Source organism: Oncorhynchus mykiss, chromosome 1 (assembly GCF_057628025.1).
Source record: "Oncorhynchus mykiss isolate SJ-2025 chromosome 1, ASM5762802v1, whole genome shotgun sequence".
In the NCBI taxonomy this organism is placed as follows: Eukaryota; Metazoa; Chordata; class Actinopteri; order Salmoniformes; family Salmonidae; genus Oncorhynchus; species Oncorhynchus mykiss.
The window spans coordinates 22,449,955-22,463,655 of NC_143022.1; the positions used below are offsets into that span (position 1 = coordinate 22,449,955).

Below are 13,701 nucleotides of genomic sequence, written 5' to 3' on the forward strand. Positions count from 1 at the left end.
GCCCTCAGATTTGACACACTGAACCCTGTCTGCAAAGTAGTTGGTGAACCAGGCAAGGCGGTCGTTAGAAAAACCGAGGCTACTGAGTCTGCCGATAAGAATATGGTGATTGACAGAGTCGAAAGCCTTGGCCAGGTCGATGAAGACGGCTGCACAGTACTGTCTTTTATCGATGGCGGTTATGATATCGTTTAGTACCTTGAGCGTGGCTGAGGTGCAACCGTGACTGGCTCGGAAACCCGATTGCACAGCGGAGAAGGTACATTGGGATTCGAGATGGTCAGTGATCTGTTTGTTGACTTGGCTTTCGTAGACCATAGATAGGCAGGGCAGGATGGATATAGGCCTAAGGTACATAATACTGACATGTCATTTTTTGGTATTTCACTCAGGCAAGAAACAGGGTCAGTCAGTGGCCCTGGCGACCCCCATCCCCATGGAGCCGCACACCTGCGCCCAGTGCAAGACGGATTTCACGTCGTGCTGGCGCTCAGAGAAGAGCGGCCCCGTCCTGTGCGACCAGTGCATGTCGTCCAACCTCAAGAAAGCCCTGAAGGCGCAGCACACCAACCGTCTGAAGGCGGCCTTCGTCAAGGCCCTGCAGCAGGAGCAGGAAGTAGAGCAGCGGATCCTCCAGCAGGCCGCCACCCCCGTCTCCAAAATGCCCTCTTCTTCCTCAAGGATGAAGAGTGAGCAGCAGCAGCATGTGCTGGTGTCTCAACAGTACAAGCAGGCGAGAGCCCAGCTCCAGCAGCATAGAGGCACGCCTATGGCCCGCCACCACTCCTCCATCAAGCAGGTCAGCAGTGGGACACAACACAAACGCTACACACCAGTGGTGTAAAAATACGTTCAAGTACTACTTAAGTCGTTTTTTGGGGCATCTGTACTTCACTATTTATAACAACTTTTACTTCACTACATTCCTAAAAAAAAGTATGTACTTTTTACTCCTTACATTTTCCCTTCAACCAAAAAGTACTCGTTACATTTTAAATGCTTAGCAGGAAAGTAAAATGTCCTAATTCACACACTTATCAAGAGAACATCAGTGGTCATCCCTACTGCCACTGATCACTAAACAGACATGCTTCATTTGTAATGATGTTTGAGTGTTGAAGTCTACCCCTGGTTATCCGTAAATAAAAAACAAGAAAATGGCACCATCTGGTTTGCCTAATGTAAGAAATTTGAAATGATTATACCTTTTACTTTTGATAATTAAGTATATTTAAAACCAAATACTTTTACTCTCACTACCAACTCATAAGGAAGGGGAAGCTTGTCTGGTGTACATTTTTTGATTCCTGGAAGAAGAAAAAAACTGTGGCATACTTTTTGAGTCTATGAACACATTGGTTAATTACTAACGTTCCTGTTTTCTCCCTTCTCTCAGAGCTCTGGTCAGATGTCCCGTAGTGTGCAGCAGGTGGTAGGGTCTCGCGGTGTCACTCACTCGTTCTCCACGTCCTCTCAGCAGCTGCAGAACGCTGTGACCGCAGCGTCGCTGGTCAGCAGGCCAGGTAAGCATGCCATGCGCCCGGTGCAGGGGACAAAGGGCAGCAGCAGTAACTCCTCAGCCGACCCCAACGCCTGGAGGAAGCAGACCACCGGGAACTCAGGTAGATGAACCTCTACAGAACAGAGACAAGCCTGTCCTCACCTCCTTTCTCTCTGCATCTGTTCTCTTCTCTCGCCATTCTCTCCCTACCTAGTGACCTGAAATGCATCATGGGTTCACTAAAGGTTGTGGAAGGTTTGTTTTTACTTCAATGTGGTGACAGTCAGTCTGATATGATTAGCAAGCTGTCCCCCTCTCTCTCTCTCCCCTTGCCTTTCCTGTGTTATTAACAGGTGGTGGGTTAGACTCATTGTTAGAATGTAGAATTGTTTCATTCATTGGGGCCTTCTACAGGTTGGGTGGTAGTCAGCCTAGCAGTTAAAAGCCTTAGGCCAGAAACTGAAAGATCTCTAGTTCTAATCCCAGAGCCGATTAGGTGAAAAGCCTGTGCCCTTGAGCAAGGCACTTAACCCTAATTGGTTTTGTAAGTTGCTCTGGCTAAGTGACTAAAATGTAATTGTGTCCTTTTATTCTGCTATGGCTGTATAGCCTGCAGACAGGCTAAATGATGGTGCAGGGTCTGGCTGTATAGCCTGCAGACAGGCTAACTGATGGTACAGGGTGTTTGAGATATCTGCTTTTTGGGCTTGGTTCCTGTCCTGTATACTCACTGCTGTGGTTGTTGTCTTCCTTCAGGTGTGACCATGGGCTATGTGAACCCCAGCCTGTCTGTCCACAAGACCACCACCTCAGCCAACCTGGAGCGCCAGAGAGAGTACCTCCTGGACATGATTCCCTCCCGCTCCATCTCCCAGACAGCCAACACATGGAAATAACACCACCACTTATTATCAATCTTAATAATAGTCATTCTCATGATTAACCTAACAATGGAATCCTCTTGGGAAAACAAACACCAGATGATCTACACTGGAGTTATGAAATAAAAACAATTCCCACCATCTTCCTCTGATGTCCGGAGTCTTCAGTTCCATTGTGGAGTACTGGTGTTACTGGGACAGTACAGGGCTCTGAGATACGCTACATCCCATGGGTCAAAGGGGTTGCATGGACTTCATCTCTCTCAAACAGTTTTGGTGCCCATCTGCCCTGTCCTCCATGGTCAGTTCTGATCTTCACACATTCGCACTGAGAGGGATGGATGTCCCAGGCCAGAAGTATCTTTGGCTCTGCAGGTGACAGGACAGTTAACGCCCCCCCTCCCTTCTACCTGGAAGAGCCAGGACCGGGTCTCTCTCTGGCCTCACTGACTGACTGAGTCTAGAGGACCATCCACGGAATATGAAAATGGCTTCAGCTTTGCAAAAACAAAATAATAAAAAAGACTTGGGGAAAAAAATCGAAACCTCTATACATACAGACTGCTTCTTTTGAGTCGACAGTGGTGCAGAACTGAGGAGAAGCCTACAGTGTGTCTGGTTATTTTGTATGGTTGAATGTTAGATTTATTTTTTTTTTTTCTGTAAATCATATCCTGTGTCGAGAGATTGTACCATTTTGGAACTGGACTCATGGAGGTCTGTGTTTGAAAGGTAACATTACTGTTGAGGTGGTTTTACATCTGATAGTTTAGTGTAAACATTTTAAAAAAACTTGTTTTCTAAGCTGAAAAAAACATGAAGTAACTGACTTAATACTGTATGTACAAACACAGAACATATTGTGGGAGGACTATTCTTGAAAATAGTTTTGAAAAAATGTTACCTTCCAAAGAAATTGTTGCACCCAAATGATCCCTTCTTTCTTCTGTTTTAACCCTCGGCGTTAAAATAAAGACGGGATGTACTTGTTTTCCTGAAATGCAAGAGAGGGGGAAGGGACGTGATCTTATGAAATCATTTTGCTTTTAGTCATCGGTTGTGGTGCATTACTTTTCCTCTAGGCAAATGCCGTCTCTGGGTGTAGTTGTAGGGTCATTAGTTAAGATATTGTTTACGCCCTCAGTTCCAATGGATCTACTCTAGATTACATGTGTCCAGCGGTTCCTACACACCCACTCATTGATCTAAAAGGCTGGACAGCTTTCAGAATGTAGTTATGTGAAAACCTAGCAACATTATACTTTTAGTATTTTCTTTTACAAAGGTGAGTGTATGAGTTGTCACCCCTTAATTAGCTAGCTAGTCCATCTGGTGGTAAAGCCAGCGGTATTTTACTTTTATAGGTGGTGCAATACAGGGCGAGAAGCTGTTGAAAAATGCACCATGCTTACAAAGCTCCCTCAGAAGGAATAAGACAGGGCCGTGTCAGTATATGAGGGCTTATGAGGTTACGCTTCTGTATCAAAACAACATGGTTCAGAACTACACCACAGTTCAGTGGCCTAGTAGAAATGAATCTGAAAGGAAATGATCAAACAATGCTACAATTTAGGTTGTATCTCAATGTCTTGTGCAGCCACATTCATGTTTCATTTTGTTTCCTATAAAATGTCCATGCTTTCTCCTGATGATATGTTTTGATAGCAGTGTGTGTGTCCTTAGACAGTACAGTCTTAATTAATACATTTTCATATGAACCCTGTTGTTTTCTGTAACCTTAAGCTATTTGTCTGACCACCTATTATCATAATTTTGTTACCTTGTTTTTTCATAGCTGCCCCTAGATCAGATTTCAGATGGATTGATTTGCTTGCATCTCGAATAACACCACATTCTCCATATAGTGAACTACTTAAAGAGCTGTGAGTAAAAGTGTTCAACTATATAGGGTGTAATTTGGGATTTGCCTGTTTTGTCAATCTCTTGGAGCCCTGCTCTCAGAAACATGATGACTGATGGTGATTGTCTTGGCCAGTGTTCCAGTGGTTATAGCTAGAACGGCTACAGCTTATTTGTCGAATTGGCCAAAAATGACTTCATAGCAGGTTAGGAGAATTAGGTTAAGGTTAGGAAAAGGATTAGGGTTCGCGAAAATACAAAAACTTTCGATGTAAATTTCACATAAGCTGTATCCATCTAGCAAAATGACCTGTTCCAGGCTGCTGGTGCAGCAGCCACTACTGTGCTGTCCTGAATACTGCCGGCTGCAGTTCGACAACCAAACACCATTCCGTTTTACCAGGGGTGCTAGTACTGTTTAGACTAAAGCATAGCACCTAACCCTGAAAACTTTTCTTTTTTCTTTCTTTACAAGAAATGCTTCTATTTGTTTTAGATTTTTTTCCTGTCAAGTAATAATAATAAAACGAATTTTAAACCCATTTTTATTCTGGGGATTGTGTATTGTTAGTGTCTAATATTGACTTGAATGACTTGCTGACGTTTGAAATGTTCACATTTTTTGTATTGGATTGCACCTTGTAGTTTATATCATGATCAGGCTTATTGGCCTGACCTTTCAAATCCATATGTCACAAGGGATTACGTATTTATTGCACTCAAATGCAGCATCAATTGAAGTTGCCCAAGATTGATCAGATGTTTCAGTCTAAAATTCAAACGATGGGCCTATATGGAAAAAGCTGTAACATTAAAATGACAGTAATCCACGTAGGTGCAGCAGCACGGCATGAATTAGAATTCAACAGAATGCCAATTTCCCATCAAACGGAAGACTGCATAGGCGTGTGTAAAATAGGTTAAATGTGTGCGTAAAAATCCTCTGGATGCCCTTTAGCGCTCAATTCTGTCAACCACCTTCGGCATAAGTACAGCTGAGATGGAGTTTGGTCAGAGCGTCTTAATTTTTCCACGCTTCTCTTTGACTAGAGCTGATTCTCCCTCTGGCCCCTTCAGTGGTTTGGCGAGCACAGCATTGTACTGCGCCAGGTTAGAGCGGTTGTCTGGTCATGCCTCTCCAAAGCAGTGTGTCTTTCCCCCTTGATTGCGTTGACGCTCAGGTCACAGGCCGTGCGCTCTCTTCGGTTCAAGAGAAGATACCTGTGTCTCTGCTTGACATTTTGAAGCTGAACGTTTCTAAAGTGAGGAGGTGCTGTGCCGATGTAAATTTGTGCATGGTTGCATATTTAAATGTCAAATCCTTTTGATTTACAGGTGTAAACAAAGCTTCGGATATTGTTACGACTCATCTGTTTCAACGGGTCAGTTGGTAGGTTCAGTGAAAAATGTTCGCTCCATGTGTTTCATTACGAATGGAAGAGAAAAGTAGACTGCAAAGTAGCCAGGCCTAGAGTCCAAAAAATTATTGAATGTTTTGCTTTTTTGTTGTCTCCCAACAGTCTACTTATAGCTTTATATTGTTCAAAAGACAAAATAACTTCATGAATACATCTGAATAAATTAGCACATGAATAGACCTACAATATGTCCAGCAGCTAATAGCGATCATTAACCTAAATTAACAAATGAAAGTGGTCGGATTTCCAATTAGGGTACACATGATTTAATCATGCACATCCTTGCCTATTGCAACCAAGACTGCTCTGCCACCTGTTGGATTGTCGGACGGGAAGAAGGGCAGAACTGCAACAGATAGGCAATGAACAGCTGGCATGGCTCTTCCACGGTGACGTCATCCAGGTAGACCAAGGCCTTGCGCTGAGCGCGAGGGAGTTTGCGGACATTGGAATCGTCGTAAGGCATGCACCCAGTGACCATGACATACAGAATCACACCCAGGCTCCACACGTCATATTTCTTGGGATCGTATGGAACTCCAAGCAGTACCCACTTACTGTGGTTCCGCGGCGTAGGCCGCGGAACCACAGTAAGTGCTGCTCAGTTCAGGATAGCCCATGGCAAACCTCCCAAAACCAAAGTCTGTGATCTTGACTTTGTTGTCCCTTGTCAGTAGTACATTCTCACATTTCATGTCTCGGTGGACGATGTTGTGTTGATGGAGATTGTCAGTGCTGTGAACTATCTGGGAGAACATGGTCTTGGCTTGGACAATGGGGATGGAATTTACCTCTTGGATTTTTTGGAGAAGGTCCGTTGTTGCCGCTTACATCACGATGTATAGTCGGCCGATGCAAACCTCGATGAATTCGTGCACATGGACAATATTGTCATGTCTCACTTCCCTCAGAAGCGTCAGCTCCCTGGGTAGAAACTTGTGGACAAAGTCGTGAGGCGCCTTTTTGCGGTCCACAATTTTTATGGCGACCTCGGAATTGTGTTTCTTTGAGCTTGCCAGTTTGACTTTGGAGTAGCTTCCCTCCCCGATTGTCACCCCCAATTTGTAGCCCATCCCGCGCAGAACTTTTTCCGTGCACATGTTCAAAAAGGTATGTTTGACTTTGCTCTTCAAAATTTGTCTGGCTGTTGCCCCATCGGGTCATGAACGCCGGTGGTCGCACGCTCTTCGACCAATTTGAGGAACAGTTATGTGTCTCAGGTGGCGGTGACAACGTTGAGATAAAAAACATCGGAGACACATTGATAAGGTCACGGTCGTGTTTGCGCGTGTATTGTGACGACATTATGACAACCATAGACATTAAAACTAGCAAAACCTGCCAGCACATGAGGGTTTATCGTCAGTGGCATGCTGGGGCTTAGCCTAAATAATCACATATTACTGACTCTGATCAATAATTAATACATTTTTATCTTATTTTGTCTACTTGGCTGTATGAAATGCAACAATCCCTCTAATTGGATTTTGTTAGCTGTAATGTCTTAATATGACCTCAGGGTGGTAGACCGCACCAAGAATCTCCTTGGCCTCATGCATGTGTCTGTCTCTATTAATACACAGGTACAGCTGTTTGGGTTCCTTTTTTTACAAGAACTTACTCAATAGAAGGAACAAAAAGGAAGGAGTCTAATCTACATTTTCCCCAAAATTGGTGTCCAGATGAGTGTCTTCCCATTGTCCTGTCACTCACCACACTATACAAACTGACCAAAAACAACTGGACTTTCAATTGTTCATAAAATGAGCAGGCTATTGGCTGACTGTTTGTTAGAACTTCATAGAGCAGGCCTGCTGGCTGACTGTTTGTTAGAACTTCATAGAGCAGGCCTGCTGGCTGACTGTTTGTTAGAACTTCATAGAGCAGGCCTGCTGGCTGACTGTTTGTTAGAACTTCATAGAGCAGGCCTGCTGGAATGTAGAACAGGCTAGAATGTTGTGAGCAGCCCTGACCTTTCCTGAACAATGTGAGCTATTGTTTGATATCTCGACCAAGTTAGGAGCCACAGCCCTTGGCTTGGTAGCTATTGGCAATGGTTGTTTTTACTGTACTGTATACACTTCTGCTTATGGAGGTTGTGTGTGTGTGTGTGTGTTTGCGTCAGACTTGAATGCATAATTTGTGTGTGTGTGCAGTTGGGGATTTACTGTAAACATGTTTTATTCTCTTTCATGCTTCAAACACATATAACCACGATCCCATCTACTTCAAGTTTCAGGCACAGATTAAACCATCAATATATTCAATGCAATACATTCATCTGGTATTTATGGGATTTTGTGAACGTTGTATTATGCTCAATGCCACCAAAGATTTCACATTTGTCTATATACATTTGTATACATTTCCAGCCTCCCCCTCTATAAGATGACAGGCATTGTTATTGTGTCTGTGTGATTGTAATCTGCAGAGCTTTGAGGCATTCCCCACTCTACTCCAGTTTTTCCACAGAGGGTTTGTTGGTTTTGCCACTGAGGGGGGCAGTACTTTCTGTCTGAGCTTCTACGACTCACCGCAGGCTGGGCCAATCAGCTGGCTACGTCCATATCTCCCTGCGTCTTAATTGGCTGTCTCTCTCAGAGAAGGGCTGCTGATACAAACATGAGAGAGAGCGTTCTGAGTGGGAAATAGCAGACAGAGAGAGAACAAGAGTGTATTCTGTAAAGCAGTGCAGCTCATTCTACCCTCCTCCTGCGTATGTACTGAATCCTCCCAGGCTGCCAAAAGATGAACCACAGCTCGACTGAACCGGCGGAGACCATCGAGCTACTGCGGTATCTCAGGTAGGCACTTAGCAGAATTAGGGCAACACAGCTATTCCTGCTCTCAATTTACAAAAATGATCCAATGCCGGCTGGCAGTAGCCTACATCTTTTATTATGGATTGTGAACTCTGTTTTACACATCCTGCATGTAAATGTGAATGGACCTTTTGATAGCTGATGGCGTATGAGCGTTTATGTTTTTATATTGTAGGCATTAAGTTGGGTGAGTGATGTAGGTTTTCATCCAGAGAGGTGGTTCTCTGTGTAGAGACAAGTGTCCAGAGCAGTCCCCCCTGTGGCTGCCGACTGCATTCATTACTGTACTTTTATGCAACAGATAACAAAACCTGTCACACCAACTCATGTTTCTCTCGCAGCCCTGAGAGAAAAAGAACAAAGGGAACTCATATCAAGGCGGTTTGAACACAATTGCAGCCAAGAGTACTTTTCAGTGACAATATATTTGTGTCGTTAGACAATTTGAAAATTATTTCTCTCTGATATGCTTCCTAAACTGTTCCGCAAGTGATGCGTGTTAATGTTCAGACCAAGCACAGAAGACACCTTCGTCCAATGACTCTTATGTGTAATGTAATGGAACTGTCATGGTCAAGGGCTAAGGTGATACCTGCTAGGGCTTGATTCTGCTGCCTGCCTGTCAGGTACTGATTTGGAGCAGGATGTGAATCAATTCCGGAGATCCCCTGTCTGTCTAAGACAGAAGACTAAGTTCTAGGCTGATTGTAATACACTGTGTTGATATGTAAGAGGATGATGAACTCTATAATGTACATTATTTATAAATGTATGGAGTTACACACATATATATATATATATATATAAAACCATAACTCTGAATACAATTTGCATACATTGATCTAAGAGTATTGCTTTTAGTACTTTGATTAGATATTGGCAGAGACTACAGACAAAACGCACATCTGCCCTAGAAAATCTAACTATTCCTGCTGTGTGTATTCTAGGCAGTTCCAACCTCTCTCCACCTGTCTTCCTTAGCGGGATCAAGATGCCTGAATTGATTATAATTACTGTTCCTGTGATTGAATCAGCCAATCATGTTTAATTTAGTGTTGGTATGCTAACCATGTCCCTGCTGCCGTCCTAAAGTGTAATTTCATCACTTCTAAATCAGGGATGCCTGTTAGCTAATCAGGCCATTACATGGCTCTCGAATGGTGTAGCGGTCTAAGGCACTGCATCTCAGTGCAAGAGGCGTCACTATAGTACCTGGTTCGAATTCCGGCTGTATCACATCCGGCCGTGATTGGGAGTCCCATAGGATGGCGCACAATTGGCCCAGCGTCGTCGGCAGGCCGTCATTGTAAATAAGAATTTGTTCTTAACTGACTTGCCTAGTTAAATAAATAAAATAGAAATAACAGCATGACAGTGGTACCTGGAGGTGGGCGCCTCAGAGGTTACACTCATCCACATGTCCACATAGTCCAATACAAAAAATAAATACATTTCAATATATTTCACTTAAAATGCCTTAAATGTATTCCAGAGATATTACATGTATTACATGTATTCCAGAGATATTAAATGTATTACATGTATTCCAGAGATATTACATGTATTCCAGAGATATTACATGTATTACATGTATTCCAGAGATATTACATGTATTACATGTATTCCAGAGATATTACATGTATTACATGTATTCCAGAGATATTACATGTATTCCAGAGATATTACATGTATTACATGTATTCCAGAGATATTACATGTATTACATGTATTCCAGAGATATTACATGTATTCCAGAGATATTACATGTATTACATGTATTCCAGAGATATTACATGTATTCCAGAGATATTACATGTATTCCACAGATGCATGGACATACATTTGCATCTTTGCTCAAATGCATGACAATTCCAGAAATGCATGACTATGACATCTGGTCTACAGGGTGGCCAAGGTATTTCCTAATTCGGCATATGACATAGTTTGCCCCTTCAGAGGATTCTTAAATTAGTCTTTACGTATTGACCAGTAGCTAGGTTTCCATCCAATTGGTTACACATTTTGATGCGAATATTCCAAAATCTGCATCAACAAAATAGGCGCATTTCCCCATCATTGGTTATCTGGTGATGCAGATAAAAAGCAGTGCGTGATGACGCAGGGCACACAAAATGTAGTTTTTCACTTACGCTTTCATGTACAGAATAAAAATAAAAAACAATAGTTTTGTCACAAAAACGTTTGTATTAAATAGCAAATGTGCTTACTCTGGTCTTGGTACGTGCGCTCCAGCCAACAGTTTCCAGATACAGTGGGTATGCTAGTCTATATGATGAGATTATTATGGATAAAAATGAGAATATGTTCATTTGTCAAACATCGATCATCATGTCACAATAAGGCCATCGATATTTATTGGAAAGGAGCATCAAGATCATCGTGCACTTTCACCACCCTGTGAAGTTGATCATCATTTATGTCGTCTGTAGCCTAATAAACTGCATGGTTTCTCAAATCGTAGTGCGAGGACCACACCACATATCATCGTGTGAGTTTATTTCGATATGATGGTTATTATATCAATATTTGCGCGTAAAGCCGTTTCTCGCATAATACATTTTACAGACAAAAAAGATCCCACCATGTCGAACGAACAAATTGTCGTCATTTATACAATTGTACCAAAACTTCCCGTTTCTATCACAGCTATCGTGACAGTAAAACATATCTAATGGTATGACTTGTGGATGGAAACATGGTTAGTGGAGATTATTTAAATTGATATGGTGAGTAAAAAAACTACGTTTTGTTAAACGTCATAAAACAGTTGCCATCTCAAGAGGTTACATAAAAAAGGACTTTAGGAAGTGCCTGTCTTCAGTTTAATTAAATTGTGAAAAAATCTAGTGCCCAAGATGTGAAAGACCTGGAGCCACTACATGACTAATAATGTATCACGTTTGGAGTAATTTTTGTAGTCATTTGAATGCATTATAGTGCTTTTGGTATGTGTCAAGTACAATAAAAATAAATGTTGACAAAATATATTGTAGCTGTGTCAGCCTATTAGAGGATCTGGAGGCGTGGCTTGTTGGAGGCCTTGTATCAGCTCTCTTTGGGTTAACCACATGCCGGTGTCATGCCAGTTTAATTTGTATGTTGTACTCTGTTAAAGGTTGAGCTTTTACACGCCAAGGCTGTCACTATTTCGCCCACCTTCCTAATACCACCCCTTAGCCCCAGTTAATATTGCATATATGGTATTGTGTTTGTCTTTGTTTTTTTTTACCCTGTATTATAAAAGCCCTTACCATAGAATCTTCCCCCCTTTAGAAATCAAATTGTATTGTGAAATGCTTACTTACAAGCCCTTAACCAACAATGCCGTTTTTAAGAAAACCATCAAACTCATAGCTTCCTGCCCTTTATTTCTTTATTCCCAGATCGCTTAATGTTTCCATGTACAGCACCAGTCAAAAGTTTGGACACACCTGCTCATTCATCGTTTTACCGTTAATTGTACTTTCTACATTGTAGAATAATAGTGAAGACATCAAAATTATGAAATAACACATATGGAATCATGTAGTAACCAAAAAAAAGTGTTAAACAAATCAAAATATATTTTAGATTCTTCAAAGTAGCCAACTGTTGCGTTGATGACATCTTTGCACACTCTTGGTATTCTCTCCACGAGCTTCATCAGGTAGTCAGTCACCTGGAATGCATTTAAATTAACAGGTGTGCCTTGTTAATTTATTTTCTTCTTAATGCGTTTGAGCCAATCAGTTGTGTTGTGACAAGGTAGGGTGTATACAGAAGACAGCCCTATTTGTAAAAGACCATGTCCATATTATGGCAAGAACAGCTCAAATAAGCAACGAGAAACGACAGTCCATTACTTTAAGACATGAAGATCAGTCAATCCGGAAAATGTTTCAAGTGCCGTAACAAAAACCATTAAGCGCTATGATGAAACTGTCTCTCATGAGGACCACCACAGGAAAGGAAGACCCAGAGTTACCTCTGCTGCAGATAAGTTCATTAGAGTTGCACCTCAGATTGCAGCCCAAATAAATGCTTCACAGAGTTTAAGTAACAGACACATCTCAACATTAACTGTTCAGAGGAGACTTTGTGAATCAGGCCGTCATGGTTGAATAGCTGCAGAGAAACCACTACTAAAGGACACCAATAATAAGAGTCTTGCTTGGGCCAAGAAACACAAGCAATGGACATTTAGACCAGTGGAAATCTGTCCTTTGGTCTGATGAGTCCAAATGTGAGATTTTTGGTTCCAACAGCCGTGTCTTTTCGAGCCGCAGAGTAGGTGAACAGAATGATCTCTGCATGTGTGGTTCCCACCGTGAAGCATGGAGGAAGAGGTGTGATGGTTTGGGGGTGCTTTGCCGGTGACACTGTCTGTGATTTATTTAGAATTCAAGGCACACTTAAGCATGGCTACAACAGCATTCTGCAGCAATACTCCATCCCATCTGGTTTGTGCTTAGTGGGACTATCATTTGTTTTTCAACAGGACAAATTTATTTTATTTTACCTTATTTTACCTTTATTTAACTAGGCAAGTTAAGAACAAATTCTTATTTTCAATGACGGCCTATGAACAGTGGGTTAACTGCCTGTTCAGGGGCAGAACGACAGATTTACCTTGTCAGCTCGGGGGTTTGAACTTGCAACCTTCCGGTTACTAGTCCAACACTCTAACCACCCTGCCGCCCCAGAATAGCCAACAGACCTCCAGGCTGTGTAAGGGCTATTTAACCAAGAAGTAGAGTGATGGAGTGCTTCATCAGATGACCTGTTGGAAAAACATTCCAGGTGAAGCTGGTTGAGAGAATGCCAAGAGTGTGCAAAGCTGTCATCAAGACAATGGGTGCCTACTTTGAAGAATCTCAAATATATATTTTGATTTCTTTAACACTTTTTTGGTTACTACATGATTCCATATGTGTTATTTCATAGTTTTTATGTCTTCACTATTATTCTACAATGTAGAAAATAGTCAAAATTAAGAAAAACCCTTGAATGAGTATGTGTGTCCAAACCTTTGACTGGTGCTGTAGGTCTATGTCTGAATGATTGAAAGTAACTGCTCCCACATCAATGATTGTTAGTTACTGCCTGAATGTATGTAAATGTTTCTGCCTTGAAAAGTAAAATAATATAGATTTCATTGCAGTATGATTGGTACATTTTTTTTAAATATTTGCCATACATTTGAATGTAAACACATATTT

The 13,701-nt window shown here is 41.9% G+C and overlaps 2 protein-coding genes and 1 pseudogene across 17 annotated transcripts in view; 2 read left to right on the forward strand and 1 right to left on the reverse strand.

Moving 5' to 3' along the window:
• Positions 1 to 4,784, forward strand: part of LOC110507450 (transcriptional repressor p66-alpha) — a 43,092-nt gene extending 38,308 nt beyond the window's left edge. For 8 of the 16 annotated variants that reach the window (XM_090205963.1, XM_090205931.1, XM_090206004.1 and 5 more), the window contains exons 9-11: positions 393 to 799; positions 1,397 to 1,523; positions 2,258 to 4,784. In XM_090205963.1, the coding sequence (XP_090062089.1) occupies positions 393 to 799; positions 1,397 to 1,523; positions 2,258 to 2,397 (674 nt within the window). In that variant the 3' untranslated portion in view covers positions 2,398 to 4,784. Of the gene's footprint in view, positions 1 to 392; positions 800 to 1,396; positions 1,623 to 2,257 lie in introns of all 16 variants that reach the window. The other 8 variants (XM_036968551.2, XM_090205839.1, XM_036968593.2 and 5 more) reach the window with 1 other exon arrangement.
• Positions 4,785 to 5,872: 1,088 nt separating this feature from the next.
• Positions 5,873 to 6,880, reverse strand: LOC110511465 (testis-specific serine/threonine-protein kinase 6-like; annotated as a pseudogene).
• Positions 6,881 to 8,237: 1,357 nt separating this feature from the next.
• The window catches only part of LOC110507530 (yjeF N-terminal domain-containing 3), a 73,032-nt gene continuing 67,568 nt past the window's right edge, over positions 8,238 to 13,701 (forward strand). The window contains exon 1 of the mRNA XM_021587613.3: positions 8,238 to 8,464. Within this exon, the coding sequence (XP_021443288.1) occupies positions 8,409 to 8,464 (56 nt within the window). The 5' untranslated portion in view covers positions 8,238 to 8,408. The remainder of the gene's footprint in view (positions 8,465 to 13,701) is intronic.